Source organism: Panthera pardus, unplaced genomic scaffold, assembly GCF_024362965.1.
Source record: "Panthera pardus isolate Hobbes unplaced genomic scaffold, ASM2436296v1 HiC_scaffold_8, whole genome shotgun sequence".
In the NCBI taxonomy this organism is placed as follows: domain Eukaryota; kingdom Metazoa; phylum Chordata; class Mammalia; order Carnivora; family Felidae; genus Panthera; species Panthera pardus.
Genome location: NW_026527013.1, coordinates 120,171,328 through 120,192,170, shown reverse-complemented (window position 1 = coordinate 120,192,170; position 20,843 = coordinate 120,171,328). Strand labels below are relative to the sequence as shown.

Sequence of the window (20,843 nt, the reverse complement as noted above, 5' to 3'; positions counted from 1 at the left end):
GGTGGTATGAGGAGAAAGATAATAAATGACGATACCATTTGCTAGGTAGGCTCCAGGGATCTAAAAATCAATAAGCAAAGAAGTGCATATTTAAATCCAGTTGCCAGGAAATCCAACTGCTGGGACATAAAGGCAATTATATCAGTTGACTTTACTTTGAAAAGATAAACAGGGAAAGAGTGAGGAGAGTAGTCCTTTCTGGATACAGTGAGGAGTATCTCTTGTGCAATAAATGTCACCACACGGCAGTAGCTTCCCCATCTGTAGTCCTCACTCATGCCATAGTATAATAGGAAAACATGCAAAAACAATGACAGAAATGCTGTAAAACACCGGACCATCGGAAACCGGTGTGGGAGGAAAATAGGAAAGCTTTAGTTTTTTTTTTTTTTAATTTTAAAAAAAGGAAATAAAAAAAAAATAAGCTCTGCTAATGTTTAGTAGGTGGATTGGCACTGGGCACTTATATGGTCTGTATGTTAGAGAGTCACCTAGCAGCTGTGACGGAGCCAGAATACAGAGCCAGTGTTTTGGTTTTTCTAACCTTCGCCATCATCACTTGAGCCCATTTGCCTCCAGGATCTGACTCCGGGTTTAGTGCTTTTTCCACGTGAGTTTCCTCTTCTGCCATCAGAATGTGACTTAATTCAGTGGCAGTGGACCTTGTCTATTGGTTCAAAAGGGGAGGCAGTGTTCGCACCCTTCCTGCGGCCTGAGGAAACCATATTCGCAGCCTCTGGGAATTAGACTTATAGGAGTGGCTTTTCTGGCTCTTTGGATGAGTGCCTACTTACTCTTGTCCTCTTCTGATATGAAGGCAAAGTAATCCTCATTTGTAGGGAACTGGAACTTTCTCAGGCTGGAAGGGAAGTTTGTGCTGGGAGAAGAGAATGTGGACGGGTTGACGCGTGTCAAAGGCCAGCCGGAATCCGAAGTGGACCGCACTTTGCTGAGTGTTCTACTCACGGGGTAGTGGAGGGCCTGCCTTGCCACTGTCCGTATTCCCTTTGGGAGTGTCTGAGCACTTCTGAACTGATGCCCGTTAAGGTCATTTGGTACTTCTCCTGTGACAAGACCACCCTGCTTTCTGTTAGTCTTTGGGATAGCTTCAGCAGGAGGTCATTTCTCTGCCCTGCCCAGGCAGAAGAGAGAGCAGGCAACGGTGACATTGCACGGTGGCAGGGGCTCCGCTTCCCTGTTTTGTCCTCTCGAAGACCTTGGTGGACCCACTCAATTTTGTGGCAGTGCTATTTGCTTTTGAACTTGAGTGACCGCGATGTGGAAGAGCCGGGAGCCGGAAGGGGACTCGAACTGTCCTGTAGCTCCTGTCTTCCTGTAAAAACTGAGGCTGTAGGAACGACTTCTACTCCCGCCCATGAACTCTTTTCCAGTTTCCTTAGTCCTGCTCAATGAACTGCTGATTGCTCCTCTAAGAGTGGCTGTCCTTGGAAGTTGTGCCTGTCATTTGGCAACTGTTGACAAAGGGACAGATTTTCTTCGCAGGGTATGCCAAACCCAAGGTATAATGGCGTCTGTCCAATAGAAATATAACGCAAGCCACATATGTAATCTTAAATTTTTCGAGAAGAAACATTAAAAATACATAAAGACATAGGTGAAATTAATTTTAATAACATTTCTTTAACCCAATATACCCAAAATGTTATCAACACGCAATCAATATTAAGAAATTATTGAGAGAGGCGCCTGAGTGGCTCAGTCGGTTAAGCCTCCGACTCTTGATTTCAACTCGGGTCACGATCTCATAGTTTGTGAGCTCGAGCCCTGCATTAAGCTCTGTGCTGACAGAGGGAGCCTGCTTGGGATTTTCTCTCTTCCCCTTTCTCTGCCCCTCCCCAGCTTGCATATGTGCTTGCTCGCACATGATCTCTCCCGAAATAAATAAATAAACATTAAAAAAGAAATTATTGAGATATTTTACATTCTTTTCTTTGTACCAAGCCATCACAGTTCCAGTGTGTATCTTAGACTTATAGCACATCTCAATTTAGACTAGCCATGTTTCAGCCACATGTAGCTGGTGGCCACTGTATTGATTAGTGTAGGTCAATATCTGTGGACTTAATTATTATAAATTATAGCATTTTTTATTTGTTCCATGGGGCTGTTTCTTGTTGCTTGGGTTGAGTGCAAATGTGTACTCATTAATGAAGTCCGTTTAATAATGGGGAAAGAGGAAAGATTTGGCCCCTTGGCCTACCTTTCAGTAGAATAATAACATTGGCAAGCATGAGACAGTCTTTGGAGATGACCCTTGGTGTGATCTTGAAGCTGACATTCTGATGACCAGGAGGACAATTCCTCTCTCGAGAGGCTTGTCTGGGGGAATGGACAGTCCTGCTCCGGGAGCAATTTCAGTTTGTTAATCCAGTTATTGTAATGAGGGTCAGAGACGACTCTTAAGAGGTTAGGAAATCAGGAAAAGACTCCGAGAGCAGACCCTGAAGAAGAAGCCGAGTAAAGAATCCCCTCAAGTGGGCCCCCATGACTTTTCTATTCAAACTGGAGGAAATGCATTATTCTGGGTCATTATTAGAAGTAATTTTAAGTGTGCTATTCTAGGTAGTTAAATTTTCTTTCAAAGAGCTCAGGGTCGCAGTGATGGCTTGCTGGATCCTTTTCAAGTTGGCTTTGCTTTCTTGTTCCCCTCGCAAAGCAACTGAATTATTTAGTTAAGTTGCAAGAAAGCAGAAATCATTTTCTTTGGCCAAAAGACATTATTTGTATAATCACCGGACACTCACTCAAACTTGTTTCTCCCCTTTCGTTTTTCTTTACTCGTCTTGGCAAAACCAGCTGGTAGGGGAATGGCGGGCACATGGGGGTGTTTATTCTAAGTTCATTTCCCCCTCTGTCTTTGTCTTCCCTTTTCCTTAAACCTGGAAGCAAATTACATCCCTTTTGAAGAACAGCTTGGTTGCAGAAGTGACTACTGTTTCATTCAATCGTTGCACAATTTTCCACCAGTCCTCTCTAGGCAGGCCCTGGGGATGCAGGCTTCCTGAGCATGGCAGTCCTATATCCCCACAGAATCCCCAGGAGAAGTAGGGCCAAAAGCACAAGCGGTGGGTAGGTAGGGTTGAGGCATTGTCCACGAAAGGATAACAACTCTGCCTCCAGTCGGGAACATTTCTTGAACGTTACACTCCGCAGCTGAAATTTAGTTTTTCCTTTGCAGTTGAGTTTTTGGGAAACCCTCGGGAATTACCCTGGGTCGAAGTGGATATTAGTGAAGTTAATTCTCTTCTGTTCAGGAGAAAGGCACTGGTGGGTCATGTTAATTGCTTCAGGCAGAAAAGAACTCCCAGCTACATTGGAGTTTGTAATAGAAAAATGATAAGTAAGGCGGCCAGGAGAGGAAGTGTGGAGGGCTGCTTTGTAGAAGTTTCATTGATTTAGCATCTGTAGGGAAAGCTTCTCTTAAAAAAAATTTTTTTTTTATTAGTGAACAGGAGAACATTCAAAACTAAGACAGATAGCGGCCAACTGGGAATGCTGTGCAGCCTGGAATAGCTTAGGCTGCTGTTCAATCATTTCCCCAAACAGGAAACCACAAAATGTTAGAGATTAAGGTCACTAGATCATTGGGAAAAGAGCATAACTTTGTCTGCAAAGTATTATGATGGATTGTAAATGGGCCAAAATATAAGCATAAATCTTTCGTCTAAAAATGCAACAATAAAAATCCAGCCTTCTCGCAAAGCACAGTTTGCTTTCCTGTCATACTGCTGCCCCTTCGGCAGCATTTCAGAAATTGTCCTAATAAGTGGAGGAACAAAGTGGGGGAAACAGAGAGAAAACCTTTGTGTTCTCTGTGGGTGACACGTGTGTTTCGGTTTGGGTTTTTAAAAAAGAAGCTATCGTTTAGATCAGTAAGTGGCCCTCACGTGATTTATTTTCAGTCTTGCGCTTTTCTACCGGTGACAATGAAAATATATCAAAATCACATTCATATACATTTCTTCCCCAAATCTCTTCTTTCAAGTGTTCAGTTGTATAGCCACCATGAAAAAGCACAGATGTCTTTTTCCACCTGTGAGTATCACATGGGACCTCCCAACTTGAAGTCAAAATCTGATTTCAGAAGGCATGGGGTCTTTTTACTGGACTCTGCAGGTAAACTGGTCTGCAGCTATCTTCGGCTAACAGTTGGTTGCTTTTTATCTGCCTGGAAAATATTTACCCTTCAGGAGTATAGACTGTGTAAAATAAGGTTAATTATCTGATTCTGTTCGTCAGATCTTTACAAAGGAGGGGTTTTCTTGCTGAGAGACTTAAATCCATGAAAAAGAAACTGATTTAGGGGTGCCTGGGTGGCTCTGTCAGTTAAGCATCTGACTTCGGCTCAGGTCATGATCTCGTGGTTCACAGTTCAAGCCCCGCGTCGGGAGCTCAGAGTCTGGATCCCGCTTTGGATTCTGTGTCTCCCTCTGTCTGTTCCTCCCCTGCTTACACCCTGTCTTGCTCTCTCTGTCTCAAAAATAATAAATAAAGAATTTTAAAAAAAACCTGATTTATATACATCCAGAACCTTGAAAGGTTTATGGTTTGAAGTGTTGAAATGACTAGACTTTAAAAGATTTAAGTGCAACTGACTTTTTTGTTGACCCCTCTTTTTTTTTTATTTTTTTTAACGTTTATTCATTTTTGAGACGCAGAGAGAGACAGAGCAGGAGCAGGAAAGGGGCAGAGAGAGAGGGAGACACAGAATCCAAAGCAGGCTCCCGGCTCCGAGCCGTCAGCACAGAGCCCGACGTGGGGCTCGAACTCACGAACCGTGAGATCATGACCTGAGCCGAAGTGGGACGCTCAACCAACTGAGCCACCCAGGCGCCCCTGTTGACCCCTCTTTTAAGGAAAACTTAGACATGAAAGAGTAAACTTGCCTCTCCTCTTCTAATTATTCGCTGGTTTTTAGAAAGCTAAAAAATACGGAGCATTAGGAGGAGAGGGTGTCACATCTTTTGTTACCTGTTCCCTGGGTGTCTTGTCCTCAGGCTCCCCACAAATATTTCCTATCGAATAAGTGGAGATTTCACGTGAGCAGATTCAACAAGCCAACAAACAAAACACACTCATGTATAAGTGAGCGTGCATTCTTTCCTCCAACTCAGACAAAAGGTCACTTCCCTTCCATTTTCAATGGAAGTGAAACTCAGCTGCCCGTGAATCCTGGAAGGGAAGGAAATAAATGAAGAGAGTTGGATCGAGACCTACTGATCTTTCTTTTTTACCGATGACAAAGACACAGATACAGAGAAATATTTTTCTCTTCTAAGAAAAACAGTGGCATAAGCGTTGAATAGATGACAGGTACTCTTGCACCCTTGCGGGGGGGTGGGCGTGGGGGGAAGGGGTGGATACAGTGTTAGCTCGTTGTGGGTGAGTGGAAATACAGGCACGACCTGGCCAGATCTCCCAGTAATTAGACGCCGGCATCTAATTGCAACACTGTGTAGACTACGCGAGTGTTTATCTGCAAGCTGAATGCCGACTTCAGGCAGCCCACTTAAAAGTTATGCGCTCCGCTATAGAAACTTAACTTTTCAGGTTAATTTTTGAACGGGAGTGACAACAACATTGCTAAAACGCTGCTCTTCAGGCTACAGGATACTTTTTGCATCTCACATCCCATCTGACCCTCCCAGCGATCCTAGAACATAAATATTCCCCTTCACAGAGGAGAAAATTAAGGCTCGGAGTGGGTCGATGACATACCCAAGGTTGCTTCTTTTGCCCAGGCCTTGGGAGGCTGCGCTGGGGCTGGAGCTCAAGCCTTCTGTCTGCATGCATCCTACTACTTTTTATACGCCCCTGCTGTTTGTTTTGTTAAACTGATGACCTAGGGCGGTTGTATTAGAATTTTAACTCTTACATCCTAAACCCTGATTGTAATCCACAGATAACGTCTCACTTGGAAACTGTGGAGCTCTTTGACTAGCTATGTGGAGCTATTCAAATGTGGTGATAATAATAATTAGCTTAATTGAATATTTACTGTGTGCCCAGAATGCAGGGAGCTTTACTTGCATTACGTTATGTAATTCTCCCAGTGACCCTCTGTCATGTATGTTTCTCTTCCACCCATTTTATAGATGAGGAGATGGAACTCTAGATGGATTGAGTCACTTAAGACGATCTTGCTAGTAAGAGGCAGAGTTAGGATTTCAAACCTGGCCACGGAGCCTGTGCTCTTAACTATAAACATGCATCCTTCATTCCTTGCTTATCTTTAGGTTTGCTTCCTGCCTGTGGAATTACAAATATAGGATAAACTACCTATTCAACGTGCTCCTTTGGGGGCAGTGATTTAGACAGTGAGGCAGTACAGAAGAGGGCTAAGAAGCACACATTTGGGACTCAAGCAGATCTGAACTTGAGGCTCTGTCCCCAGTTTGCCTCCTCTCCCTGTACCTCTGTCTCCTTGTCCCTAAAATGGGATAAATAACATCAGCCTTCTGGGGGTGCTGTGAAATCATGGATGCAAAATGCTTAGCACAGCTTCCCCAACATAAGAGGAATGAGAAAGTTCTACTCTGATTCCAAACTGTCCGTTTAAAAGCTATGCTCTTTACCATACTTTTCTAGCCATGAATTATGGGCAAATTCCTTGCCGTCTTGAACCCTATGCTTCAAAACTGAAACTCCTTTTAAAAGAGTAATTTATAAACTCATGGCTCCGACTACCAAAAAAAGACTGCTGAGGTATCGTGGCCAATGTGTGTAAAATTAATAGTGAAAGGCATGTTATTTCAGGCGTTTGAATAGATGGAGTTCAGGTTTATCCCAGCTGGACTTCCTCCTACTGTAGGCCTTTTCTGGAAGGGTGAGATTGGCAACTAAGTGTTTGACTCAGAAGGACCATACGCATATTCTGAAGGCTTATTTTAGAAGAAGTGCTTTATTGAGTCTTTTAAGTCCTTATCCGAGTATCAACCCCCCTGAAAAGGAGGAGGACCTCACACTCATTGAACTAATTTGTGTCAGGCACTGTGCTAGCAGCTCTGTGCACATTATCTCATTTACTCTCACTACCATGAGATGTAGGTCTTAACCATATTCATATCCAGAAAAGGGAATGAAACCCATGGAGGTTAAGCCACACGTCCAGGGGTTCCCAGTTATTGTATACTGGGGCATGGGGGGCACTGGTCCATTGGTGTATGTGTTTGGATTTCATGCTTTCAGCAACAGAAACAACTGTGCTTGCTTGAAGCATAAAAGAAATTAGTCAGATGACATGATAGGTCACAGAATTCCCAGAAAAAAAAACTGATTGAAGCACTGGATTGAGACTAAGGAAAATTCTGGGGATCTAGGACGGAAAGCTAGTGGGCAGACTCATCAGAAACCTATGTTACTCTGCCCACAATTCACATTTTATGAAAAGAGCATTTGAGTGCCTTAGCTTGGGTCACATGCTCATCCCTTGCGCAGAGGAGGCAGGATATTGTGATTGACAGCCTCCACCAAGGCTGGATCCATTGGGGGGTGTGGGAGTCCAGGAACCAGGGGAAGAGAGAGTGGACCTAGGCAGGCCAAAGCAACAGATGATCGATGTACAGCATTATAGAAAACCTTTAGAGAATGCAATTGACTCTTCCCAGGGTCAATACTTTTTCTGGGATGCCCAGCACTGAGCAAGGGCTATGGAGCCAGGAGAGCCTCGTTCTCAAGGAGCCCAAGCTCTGCCACAGCTGCTTCATCAGTGGTACTCCCTTCAACAGAAGTGAGACATCTGTTGCCAGCTGGATAACGTCCTTGCACACATCATTGTCCATGGAGCCAAAGTGAGAAATGACTGAGAGATGTCACCAGACTTGGACCAACAGACCAACGTGATTTCTGAACTAGAGACGTGAACTGTGTCTCACACTCAACCAACTCTCCCTTGCCAGAGGCTTTCGGTAGCACAAAACATTTAGCTACGGGGAGTCAGTAAATGCCTGTTGGTTTGAAGGAATTTGGCTCCTTTCTTAAGGAGTTCTGGGTAGAAGTTTGGAAGTCTGGGACCTCAGACATGTTCTGACCCCTCGCTGTGTCACAATTTCCTTAACAGTAAGGTGGAGGCAGACATTGTAATTCCTCTCGTCCTGACCTCAAGAAACAGCATGAGAATAAAGTCATATGTACGTGAAAGCACTTTGGGAGGTAAAGAACATAATAAAAATGGTTTTCTCATCTCTGCCTTTGCCTCTACCAAACAAACAAACAAACAAACAAGATGCTTAAAATCGAAACCACCTTCTACCATTTCTTATAAATGCTTGAATTCTGGAATGGATTTTTTTTTTTAATTTTTTTTAACGTTTATTTATTTTTGAGACAGAGAGAGACAGAACATGAACGGGGGAGGGTCAGAGAGAGGGAGACACAGAATCCGAAACAGGCTCCAGGCTCTGAGCTGTCAGCACAGAGCCCGACGCAGGGCTCGAACTCACAGATCGTGAGATCATGACCTGAGCCGAAGTCGGCCGCTTAACCGACTGAGCCACCCAGGCGCCCCTGGAATGGATTTTTAAGATCATCTACAAACAAACTAGTTATGCTGTTTGCCTAGTTGTCATAAAAAATTGAGAGCTGGTACTATTTGGGTTAATACAAATTATTCCTTAATAAAGACCCATTTTTGCCACCCATGGTTCCCCAAACTTAGTGTTATTGTTTGTTTTACTATTTTTTCATTATAAAAACACCCTAATCACATTTTCAAAAACAGACCAAACCAAAACAACAGCAACAACAACAAAAAACCCACCTAGAAAACAGTAAAGTTAAAACAAATTACCCACACTGCAGCTACCTTAACTGTTGGTATTTTGATTTATTCTTTTCCCAAGCTTGAAGCATCTTTTAAATTTTTTTTAATGGTTATTTATTTTTGAGAGAGAGAGAGACAGAGTGCGAGCAGGGGAAGGGCAGAGAGAGAGGGAGACCCAGAATCCGAAGCAGGTTCCAGGCTCCGAGCTGTCTGCACAGAGCCCAACTCGGGGCTTGAACTCACGAACCGTGAGATCATGACCGGAGCCGAAGTCGGACGCTCGACCGACTGAGCCACCCGGAAGCCCCGATGAAGCATCTTTTAAGAAAAACAATGTCACAATCATAGAGTACAAAGAATCATAGTCTTCGCTGATGTTTTAATAAGAAGTATTTTTTCACGTCTTTGCAAAACCATCCATTTCACCGCGCTAACTGGTCAGACCTCGAGTAAAAGAAAAGAAAATTTTCCAAAGGGAGTGCCTTTGCCGTTGAAAGGAGGCTTCGCAGCTGTCCAGGAAGGAAAGCGAGGAAACAGGAAGGAAAGTGTTTAGGGGTGCTGCCTCACGTGTCACTGGAGACCAGCTGCAGCCAGTGCTCCTCCTGTGCCTGGTTTTGTTACAGTCACTACTGAGAAGACAAGGGTAGCTGAAAGCCGCCTTCATTTCTGTCTCCTCCTCTCTGTCTTTAGATCTCGTTGCTTAAAATACCATCAAGCCTTGGGGAGAAGCTTGCCCCAGACTGTCCCAGGGTTAGCTTGAAAGCCCAGCGTCCTGGAAAACGCCTCAGGCCAGGGCAAACCCGGGGCTGTTGGTCACCCTAGAGGAAGGAGTGGAACAAATGTGTGCCAACGTGTGCCCTTGGGCTTCAGGACCACCACCCCCCCCTCCCCTATGCTCCACGCTCACCCCTCCCCCAGCCTCTTGGCTTACTGGATCCTGGGATATCTCCCCACTCATCCAGCCCTAAAGGCAACTGAAATATTCCTGTCAGGGCTGATGAGAGTAAATGTGACATTTAGATAAAAATAAAAGCTCCAGAATTCTTATATTTAATGCTGGCAGCCTTAAATGCCAGCTTTGAAATCACTTTGCTTGATCATTAATCTTTAATTTTTTTTTTTTTTGCATTTGACTTGTGTGCCCTTTAGAAGTTAAAAATGTTTTCCTTGCTTTAAAAAGAAGATTTCCATTGCCCACCCTCCCCCCGAAGTGGGCCTTCTCCCCATCGCATGCACAAAATTAGGCAGTTCAGCCCTTCACTGCCTCGTTCCAGAGAGTTAGTGCTCTCGTTTGTGTTGAGTCTTGAATAGCAAAGGGTACGGCTCAGGCATGGACTTCATTTCAATTCAGTCCAACAAACCTGTGCTCTAATGCTGTACAAATAAGCCTGTTTTTTTGCCGTGACCTGTGGATTTGCATCCCCGCAAGAGAACACATTCAAATCAATTTCAAAATACACTGATGATAGTGAGATAGCTACAAGAGACCCTCAGAAAGAGGCAGGCTTCATTTAGTAGCCACGGAGTGGAAACCAGCCAGATGCACTTGTGTATTTGCTAGTTAATCAGCATCTTTTCATTGAATTCTGGAAGAGGAACTACTTTATAGATAATTATCTTTGTTAATCAGGCCTTCCTAGGATGGTGGAGTATTTAAGCCTTGTTCCTTGGTACAGATCATGTGTAATTGCTTCCATACTGTTGGCAAGACAGCTGTAGGAGTTTTGCATGCACCGTAAGTACCCAAGGTCTTTGAGGCAATGTCTTTGTATAAACAACGCACATTTTTATGGCTATAGTTGAGTTGAGTTTTTTAAAGAGGCTTTAAATCGATCAGGAGTTTTCCCTTTGGGTTTCTGCTCAGGAGAGCGGAGGTGGTGGTGGTGACGGAGTAACATGAGAGGCCCAGGGCCCTTTCATCTTAGGCTGAATCCTGGCCCACTGCTGCTTGAGGATTTGGAGTGTGTAAAAGTCCTGGGCTGTTTAATTATGTGCAAGCCTTTTAAGAAGCCTGCACCAGGAGGGCAGAGATGGAAACATATGCAGTGAAACATTTTCTATCCAATTTGAGGATTCGACCAAAGGTCTTCACTTGAGCAAAACCAGAACTTCCAAGTAGGTCAAAGGGTAGTGTGGAGTTGAGGAAAACCTCTTTGTTGGGAGTTGAGTGACAATGCCTTAGGAGCATTAAGATCATGTTAGTTGCATAAAAACAACGTAAGAAGAGTGGAAAACAAAGGAGAAAATTACTCAGCTTTGTGCCACCTAAATTAACCAACCGTATTCCTTTTCTTTAAAGGTGCATGCCATATATGGAAATATGTATACCTATTTTATACGCTCATAATTGTGAAATATATTTGACTTTCAGCTTTCATACTTAACCGTGTGTGACAAGTATTGCTTATCACATTGCCACACGGTTCAATGAAACATTTTAAATGGTTTTGCACTATCCGATAGAAAATCTGTACCGTAGTTTATGTAACCAGTCACTAATTATGGAACTTTTGGGCTGTGTTCAAGTTTTTCATTATAAGACGTGATAAACAGGGTGCTATATATATATATAGATATTTCTTTGGGCTTATTTTCATAGAATTCCTTTCACAATCTGGGGTTACGGGGACAGCAAGCCTCAACATGTTAAAATCTTTTTGTTAAAAATGGATCATTGCTTTCCTCAAGTGCGGTGCCATTTTTGTGCTTCCTCGGCATTGGATAGTGTATGAATTCTTTTTCAAGCCAAATGAATATTAGTTTTGGAGAAAAGACAAGACCTTGCTTCAGAGTTGGTTCTCCTATAATATCCACCAACTTATCACACACACACACACAAATGTATTCTAGGAAAAAAAGACATTCCTCATTGTCGACAAGTGGCTATCATGTTTAAGAAAAGGAGGTCTTAGAAGTTGCATGGCAAACATTTGCCTCCAGCGTGTAACAGATCTGAGACACCTGCGTCTGTCTGCCTCAAAAAATCATAGTCGCCCCTGTAAAGTCAATGTCAGAGGGGAGAACAATATGGATTCTCAGCCCCCGAGAGAATGCTCAGCTACTGAGAGAAGCCTTTGTGCAGACTCCTAGGAAGGTTCAAACTTTTGGAAGAATTGCAGTGGCTGAGACCAGGCTTGAGTTTATTTCAGGTTGTTGGGGTGTGTGGCCAACTGGAAGAAAATGACCCCGCTCCCCTGCTGGACTGGCCTCTCTCACATTACCTTTCTTCTCGTGCACACACTATCTATATGTAGATAGATTTGCTGCCTTCCCCTGCTGAATCCCGCATTTGCCCCCGGATCCGTTTCATTTCAGGTACTGATCTACAATGGCCAACTGGACATCATTGTAGCAGCCTCCCTGACAGAGCGCTCTTTGATGGCCATGAAGTGGAAAGGATCCCGGAAATACAAGCAGGCAGAAAGAAAAGTCTGGAAGATCTTTAAATCCGATAACGAAGTGGCCGGTTATGTGCGGCAAGTGGATGACTTCTGTCAGGTATGGAAACACTTTGGGACCTGTAAGCTGTGAGGAATGGGATGGGCGGATTGGAACTAAAGCCTGAGTACCAATAAGGCATGGCTGACCCTACACAGAGTCACGCAGTAGCCAAAGTGTGCCTTCTGCAGCCCTACTTTCCAGAGAGCAGGGTGGTATGAGTTCATTCAAGTACATAGTGCCTCATGCAAAACAAGAGGAAAGTGTAGATATTATTCAAGAGACAAGGTGACGATCAAAAAGACCATACTCAGCCCCGAAAGGCAAATCGTTACTGAGAGATTTAGTCTATTTGGGAACAAAGGAGAGCTTGAACAAACAACCTGAGTTAGATTCAGCGTAATCTCCTCTGGCAATTCTGTGCTCACATTTGTGTCTTACACATGGAGCCCCAGGACAAAATCTGTCTATCTGATGCCCCTAGCGTGGCCTCCACTTTAGAGGTCAGATGTTGCTCCTGGTGAAGCCCATCTACTGTGCCTCTAGTTTGCAGGTCTCAGCTTCTCAAGGATCAGCAGGGCTCCTTTGGTGACTATGTGATGATTACACTATTTACCTCCAGAAAGTTTTCGGAGAAATTAAGAATGTCCCCTAGTTAGCTTTTGTTTAGTCAAGAGAAGAAATTTAAATCTTCTAGACTTGATTTTTTTTTTTTTGAGAGAGAGAGATAGAGACAGCGTGAGTAGGGAAGGGGCAGATACAGAGGGAGATGGAGAATCCCAAACAGGCTCTACACTGTGAGCGCGGCACCCTACGTGGGGCTCGAACTCACTCACAAAACTGTGAGATCATGACCTGAGCCAAAACCGAGAGTCGGATGCTTAATGGACTAAGCCACCCAGGCACCCCTTCACAATTTTCTTCTAAAGTTTATGTATTTATTTTGAGAGAGAGAGAGAGAGAGTGTGTGTGCATGTGTGAGTGGGGGAGGGGAAGAGAGAGAGACTCCTAAGGCAGTTCCACGCTGTCAGCACAGAGCCCAACTCGGGACTGTATCTTACAAACTGCGAGATCATGACCTCAGCCAAAACCAAGAGACAGATGCTTAACGACTGAGCCACCCAGGTGCCCCTTTCCTCAATTTTTTATTTGAGGCAACAATGGGACCTCAATCCTATAGGTTTGAATATTTGGAATTACAGCTTTCCAAGTACCCGAGCTTACCACTAGGCAAATCCATGCTCCAAATAAAAATTAATCTCAGAGGAGTGCCTGGGTGGCTCAGTTGGTTAAGCATCCAACTTCGGCTCAGGTCATAATCTCACGGTTGGTGAGTTTGAGCCCCACATCCAGCTCTGTGCTGACAGCTTGTTGCCTGGAACTTGCTTTGGATTCTGTGTCTCCCTCTCTCTGCCTCTCTCCTGCTCGTGCTCTGTCTCTCTCTCTCTCTCAAAAATAATAAACAAACATTAAAAAAAGAAATTAATCTCAGAGGCATACTGGGTACTTTGGGATAGTAAATAAGTTTACAAAGAATTTCATAAGGGTCACTGGGTTATGATATACATTTGTGTTGGAAGGAATGATGTTTAGTCGACATCTAGATTTTAGGGTTGTAGATCAAGTAGAAATTACCGGTAGTCTAATGTATAAAGGTACTCTTCCTTCCCCTGCCCCAGTCATTCTAGCCATTGAATAACGTAAGAAATTTAAATATCTTGTAACGTTGACTACCTGGGACAAAGGAAACAGCAGAGAGACATATTTCTGGTCTCACGTAAAGGGAAACTATGTTGGAAAATTTATAACATTATAGTTTCTAAATCAAGATAAATTACACCAAAGAATTAAAAACCAGTGCCGTAGCAAACGAAATGAGTCAGAGTAGAAACAGTTCCGGCGGAATGCATGTGAGGTTTGAAAACGGGGCGGGGGGGGGGGGGGCGGGGGAAGGATGAAGAGTGGAGGGTCTGTTGACCTGCAGAGGGATTTGGAGATAAGACGGTGAGAGCTGTGTCTGTCCTGTGTGCTTCTGTAAACTGGAGCACAGGCAGTCTTGGACTGGGTATTGACTTGGGAACCACAACAGCAGGTTAACTCTGAAGACTGATTCCAAAAGATTGGAATTCCGGGACAAGTGGAGGCTCTCCATTTGCAGAAAGTAATCTGGACTTCATTTTTGGTATTTATTTGTCTGTCTTTAAACAACAGGTTCTATAGCAATTCAAATACTTTTTTTTAAAAGAGGAAAGAAAAAGTCAACGTTTCAACATCTGAAATTGCATTTTAATTGATGCCCATGTACACAATTTTACATAAATTTTACGTAATTTTAACAATGTTATATAAGATTGATTCTGCCGTGTTTCTTTCTTATAATGAAATTATTTATTGAGTTACAGCGTAATATAGAAAACATTCACAAGTCACAAATGTATAGGTAAATGAATTTTCACAGAGCAAATGTATAGGTAAATGTAACCATCACCTACATAAAGAAATAGAATAGAGCAATGTCCCCACTGTGGTCACTATTCCCCCTTCTTCCCAGAGTATCCACTGTCCTGAGTTCTAATATCCGAGGTTACTTTTGCTAGATTTTGAATTTTGACAAATGGACATATTCTCTATATGCCCTTTCTGTGTGGCATTTTTGCTTGACTTTATATTAATGACATTTACTTATTCTTTTGCATGTAGCAGTTGCCACTTTATTTTCATTGTGGTACAGTATTCTAATATATATTTTTATATTATTATAATATGTAATATTATATGATATAATATGATTATTATTTATAAGTAATATATATTTAACATGATTTTTCTATTCTCCTTTTACATCCATTTTTACTTTATTTATTTTGTTATTAAGTGCATATAACTTCAGAACTGTTATACTTTCTTGGCAAATTAAATCTTTTATTCTTATGAAATGTCCCATTTTATGTCTAGTGATGCTTCTTGCCCTAAAATCTAATTTGGTGATAGTAGGGTAACAATGCCAACTTCCTTTTGATTAATATTTGCATGGGATATCTTTTTCAATTCTTTGATTTTAATCTTTCTGAATGCTTATATTTAAGATGTATCTCTTTTAAGTAGTGTATAATTGGGTTTTGTTTTTCTTTAATGGAGCCTGACAATATTTTTTAAATGGGATAGTCCATTTACATTTAGTGTAATTACTGATATATTTGTGTTTAAATCTACTACTTTACTGTTTATTTCCTATTTGTCTTATTTGTATTTCAATGTTCTCTTCCTCATTGTGTCCTTTAATATTACTCAAATGTTTTATATCATTTTCATTTTTTTCCCTATTCTATAAGCTTGTCAGGGTATACATTCTGTAATCTTGTTTAATGATTATACTCAAGGGTACAATGTAACTTCTAGACTTATTCAATCCTAATATAAATTAGAATTTTACCACTTTCCAGATAAATGCAAGAACCTTGGATCTTCCTTGCCAACTCTCCTCCTTTTTGTGTTATCATTAAAAACAGTACAAAAGGGGGGGGGGGGCGCCTGGGTGGCTTAGTTGGTTAAGCATCTGACCGGCTCAGGTCATGACCCTTGCGGTTTGTGAGTTGGAACCCTGCATTGGGCTCTGTGCTGACAGCTCAGAGCCTGGAGCTTGCTTTGGATTCTGTCTCCCTCTCTCTGGCCCTCTGCCGCTCACACTCTGTCTCTCTCTCTCTCAAAAATAAATAAAACATTAAAAAAATTAAAAAGCAAAAAATATTCTGCATGTAATTCAAACACCACAAACCATTATTTGCATCATGTTACACAACCAGTGTCACTGTGACTTACCCATAAATTTACCCATTCAATTGCCCCTTAGCGTTTCTTGCATTTCCATGCTTCAGACTGGAATTATTTTTCCTTGCTTAAAAAAAAAATCTCTTTATTATTTACTTTAGTAAAGTTGTGTTGGCAGCCATTTCTATTGTTGGTTGTCTGAAAATGTCTTTGTGTCACCTTTAATTGAGAAGTACATTTTTCATGGAATTGAATTTTAGCTAGGCAGTTATTGTCTTTCAGCACATAAAAGATATTACTCTGTTGTCCTCTGACTTGTATCACTTCTGATCAGAAACTGTCCATTTTATTACTGCTCCTTTGGAGGTGGTTTCTTTTTCCACCTGACTACTTTTAGGATTTTCTCAGTTTTTGGTTTTCAAAAGATTTGACTATGTGTATGTAGCTGTGATTTTAAGTGTGGTGTGTGTGTGTGTGTGTGTGTGTGTGTGTGTGTGTGTGTGTGTTATACGGGTTTCTTAAGCTTTTTGAAACTATAACTTGATATCTTTTGTCATATTTGTCATTATCTCTTCAAATCCTGCTTGTTCTCTGTTCTCTCTTTCCTCTCCCATGAAGACCTAATTATGCGAACCTTAGACCTTTTCATTTCATATAGCTTTATTTCTGTTCTTTCTTCTTTCCATTCTTCAGTTTTGATATTTTCAATTCTGTCTTCTAGTTTTCTGTTCTTCTCTGCTGCTATTCCGAATATATTATTTAGCCCATTTATTTTTTAATCATGGCAATTGGTTTTTTTATAGTTCTGGAATTTTAGTTTTATTCTTTTTTATAGATCTCAACTTTCACATTATTATCTATTCCTCACCTTGTTATCTATTTTTCGGGAACACATTAATCCACTTATTTTGATGCCCATTGCTGATAAATTTTAGATTTGTATCACCAGTTAGCCTGATTCTATTTTTTCATGGTAACCAGATCCTTTTCTCTGGTATGCCTACAAGTTTTCAAGTGAATGTCAGGCATTATGCAGGTAGAATTATAGAGATAGTCTGAGTTTGTGGCTGATGATACTTTCCATCAAAGAGATTTTACTTTGTTTCTGTCAGGCAGTTAGAATAGGGGTCAAGCACTTTGATCAAGTCTGGAATTGATTATATTTAAATCTGTATGTTAGCTGGTCTATTTCCATGGTCCTAAATTGACATTTGTAGTGTTAACCAGGGCCTCTGCTCTTTGGCAGCCTATGAACACCAATTTTTGTCTCCCCAAAGTTCCACGCAGGTTTCCAGCCTCTTATCTCTTCCTTTAATAAAGGGTTTGTAGCCTCTTGGCCCTGAATCAACCATTGCTTTTATGGTGAAAGGACCACAGGATATCCAATTAGCTTTTTGCCCTCCTCTCTACTTTGTAAGCCTGGCCCCTTAGGGTAGTCAGAATAATGGTTCCCCAAAGTAGCCCTTCTAATCTCTGGAACCTGTCAATATGTTATATCATATAGAAGAAGGAATTAAGGCTACATGTGGAAATAAGGTTGCTAATCCTCTGACCCAGAGATGGGAAAATTATTCTGGATTATCCAGATGGACCCAATGCAATTACAAAGATCCTTGTAAGAGAATGAGGGAGGAGGCACCTGGCTGCCTTAGTTGGTAGAGCATGCGACTCTTAATCTTAGGGTCATGAGTTTGAGCCCCATGTTGGGGATATAATTTACTTACAAAAAAATAAGTGAGGGGTGCCTGGGTGGCTTAGTCAGTTAAGCATTCGACCTCAGCTCAGGTCATGATCTCGCAGTTCATGAGTTCGAGCCCCGTGTCAAGCTCTATGCTGACAGCTCAGGGCCTGGAGCCTGCTTCAGATTCTGTGTCTCCCTCTCTCTGCCCCTTGCCTGCTCACACTCTGTCTCTCATTCTCTCTCTCTCTCTCTCTCTCTCTGAAAAGTAAATAAACATTAAAAAAAATTTTTTTTAAGTACAAGTGAGAGGCTGATGAGTCAGAGCCAGAGATTTGAGGATGATACACTGCTGACCTTGAAAATAGCAAAAGCAACCATGAGCCAAGGAGTTCAAGCAGCCTATAGAAGCTAAAAAAAAAAAAAAGACAATGATAGAGGCTCTATCCTCTAGAGCCTCCAGAAGGAACAGAACTCTGCCAACATGTTGATTTTAGTCCATCAAGACCATTTTGGACTTCTAACCTTCAGGATTACGAGAAATGTGTGTTGTTACAAAGGCACTGAATGTGTGGTAATTTGTCACAGCAACAATGGGAAACTCACACACTCCTCACATCCTGGCTGCCTTGGTAGATCACCATGACTTTTAAATGGGCGTGTTCTGTATTTTGTCCAGCTTTTCTAGTGTTTATCGTTGGTTTTTGGTTTTTTAGCAGGAGGATTGAGAGCAACAAATTTCTTTGCCAAGACAGGAAGTGGCACTTGGTGCTCTCCTCTTTTAATATATCAGATTTTATATCAAATATATCACATTTTCAGAGTTATGGCATAAATTCTTAACTTATCTTTAAGTAATATTCCGTTGAATGGATGTAATTAATTTTCCAAACAATCCTCTTCTTGTTGGCCTTTTAAGATTGTTTCTTATTGGGGCGCCTGGGTGGCTCAGTCGGTTGGGCGTCCGACTTCAGCTCAGGTCACGATCTCGCGGTCCGTGAGTTCGAGCCCCGCATCGGGCTCTGGGCTGATGGCTCAGAGCCTGGAGCCTGCTTCCGATTCTGTGTCTCCGTCTCTCTCTGCCCCTCCCCCGTTCATGCTCTGTCTCTAAAATAAATTAAAAAAAAAAACGTTAAAAAAAAATTAAAAAAAAAAGATTGTTGTTGTTGTTATTATTATTGTTATTTTCTAACAAATATGTGTTTCAGTAGTTCTGATCAGTCGAAAAACACACTGTAACTTTTTGTGTGTACAAAATAACAAAAGATAGGAAGGAACAGAAGATATACCAATCAAAGACAGGAGTTATAAGGGTGGGTTCATCATTTATGTTCAGTAATGATAAAGTAGCTTTGCTTCTTGAGCACGTGTGCTGGACATTGTGATTGGCGCTTCGTGGATATTACCAGAACATCCTTGCAAATCATACAGTGTCATTTCCATTTTACATATGAGGAAACAGACCCTGAGAAGGTAAGCAACCCTGTATCATCCAATGACAGGAAGGGGATTCAAACTTTATTCATTTTGTTCCCATAACGCGTTTGCCAATGTCTGTCATATTGCCTCTGATATTTAATTGCCAGTCGGGTGGGGAATGTTAGCTCAGTAGAAGGGAGATTCTCAGGACAAAAAAAGACTCCTTTATGTAATTTTTTCATGTGCTTGAAAGGTATTTGTTAAGCTTTCTTTAGGTGCAATATAAAAGAGGTACTTACTGAAACTCATTAGGTTCTGAAGTCACCTCCGGCAATATTTGAGCACAATGTTCTAAAAAATAAGGATAATAATAATAGTTACCTGCTGTGGACTAAATTGTGTGCCTCCTGATTCATATGTTGAAGACCTAACCTACAATGTGATGATATTTGAAGATAAGACCTATAAGGAAGTCATTAAAGTTAAATGAGTTTGTAAGGGCAAGGCCCTGGTTCTATGGGGTTAGTGTCCTTATAAGAAAAGACACCAGGGGCGCCTGGGTGGCTCAGTCCATTGAACATCCGACTTTGGCTCAGGTCATGTTCTCACGGCTTGTGAGGTCGGGCTCTGTGCTGATGGCTCAGAGCCTGGAGCCTGCTTTGGATTCTGTGTCTCCCTGTCTTTCTGCCCCTCCCTCACTCACACTTGGTCTGTCTCTCTCTCACAATAAATAAACATTAAAAAAAAAGAAAAAACAAAACAAAAACACCAGAGAGCTCACTTGCTCTCCCTCTCTCTGCCACGTAAAGACACAGCAAGAAGGCAGCCCTCTACAAGCCAGAAATAGAGCTTACACCAGAAACCAAAATAGCCAGCACTTTATCTCAGCTCCAGAACTATAAGAAATAAATTTCTGTTGTCTAAGAACAACAGTCTGTGGGGTGCCTGGGTGGCTCAGTCGGTTAAAGCATCTGACTTTGGCTCAGGTCGTGATCTCATGGTCCATGAGTTCAAGCCCCACATCAGGCTGTCTGCTATCTGCACAGAGCCTGCTTTGGATCCTCTGTCCCCCCTCTCTATCTGCCCCTCCCCTGCCTGTGCTCTCTCTCTGTCTCTCTCAAAATAAATAAATAAACTTAAAAAAATTTTAAAAAGAACATGCTATGTTATCCTTATAGAATTATTAAGGGAATTCAACAAGTGATTAGCATAGACCAGAACCTTTTCATAGTAAATGCTTATTATTATTATCCCAAATCACATATAAGAATCTACATAACAAAAGGTAAATTGTAAATAGTAAGTCAAGATCAGGGAAAGTGTTTGATAGAAAATCAACCCTTGGGGGAAAGTTTATTTTATTTTTTATTTTGTTAACGTTTTATTTATTTTTGAGACAGGGAGAGACAGAGCATGAACAGGGGAGGGTCAGAGAGAGGGAGACACAGAATCCGAAACAGGCTCCCGGCTCTGAGCTGTCAGCACAGAGCCTGACGCGGGGCTCGAACTCACGGACCGCGAGATCATGACCTGAGCCGAAGTCGGCCGCTTAACCGACTGAGCCACCCAGGCGCCCCAGGGAAAGTTTAAATATTAAGATTTAGGCTATTAAGGGCAAACATGAAAGTGGGACTTCTAGGGAGCGATGGACGTGTCCCTTGTCCTCGCCTGCTGCACTGCTTTATGATGACAATCCCACCGGGCACACTCAACACGTCCTCCAGATCCTTGATGGCTGCTTCCGCCCGCCTGTGTCCC

General features: G+C 42.1%; 1 protein-coding gene across 2 annotated transcripts in view; it reads left to right on the top strand.

Moving 5' to 3' along the window:
* The window catches only part of CPVL (carboxypeptidase vitellogenic like), a 129,407-nt gene that overhangs the window by 84,166 nt on the left and 24,398 nt on the right, over positions 1 to 20,843 (top strand). For both annotated transcript variants that reach the window (XM_019443692.2, XM_019443691.2), the window contains one exon: positions 12,098 to 12,280. In XM_019443692.2, the coding sequence (XP_019299237.2) occupies positions 12,098 to 12,280 (183 nt within the window). The remainder of the gene's footprint in view (positions 1 to 12,097; positions 12,281 to 20,843) is intronic.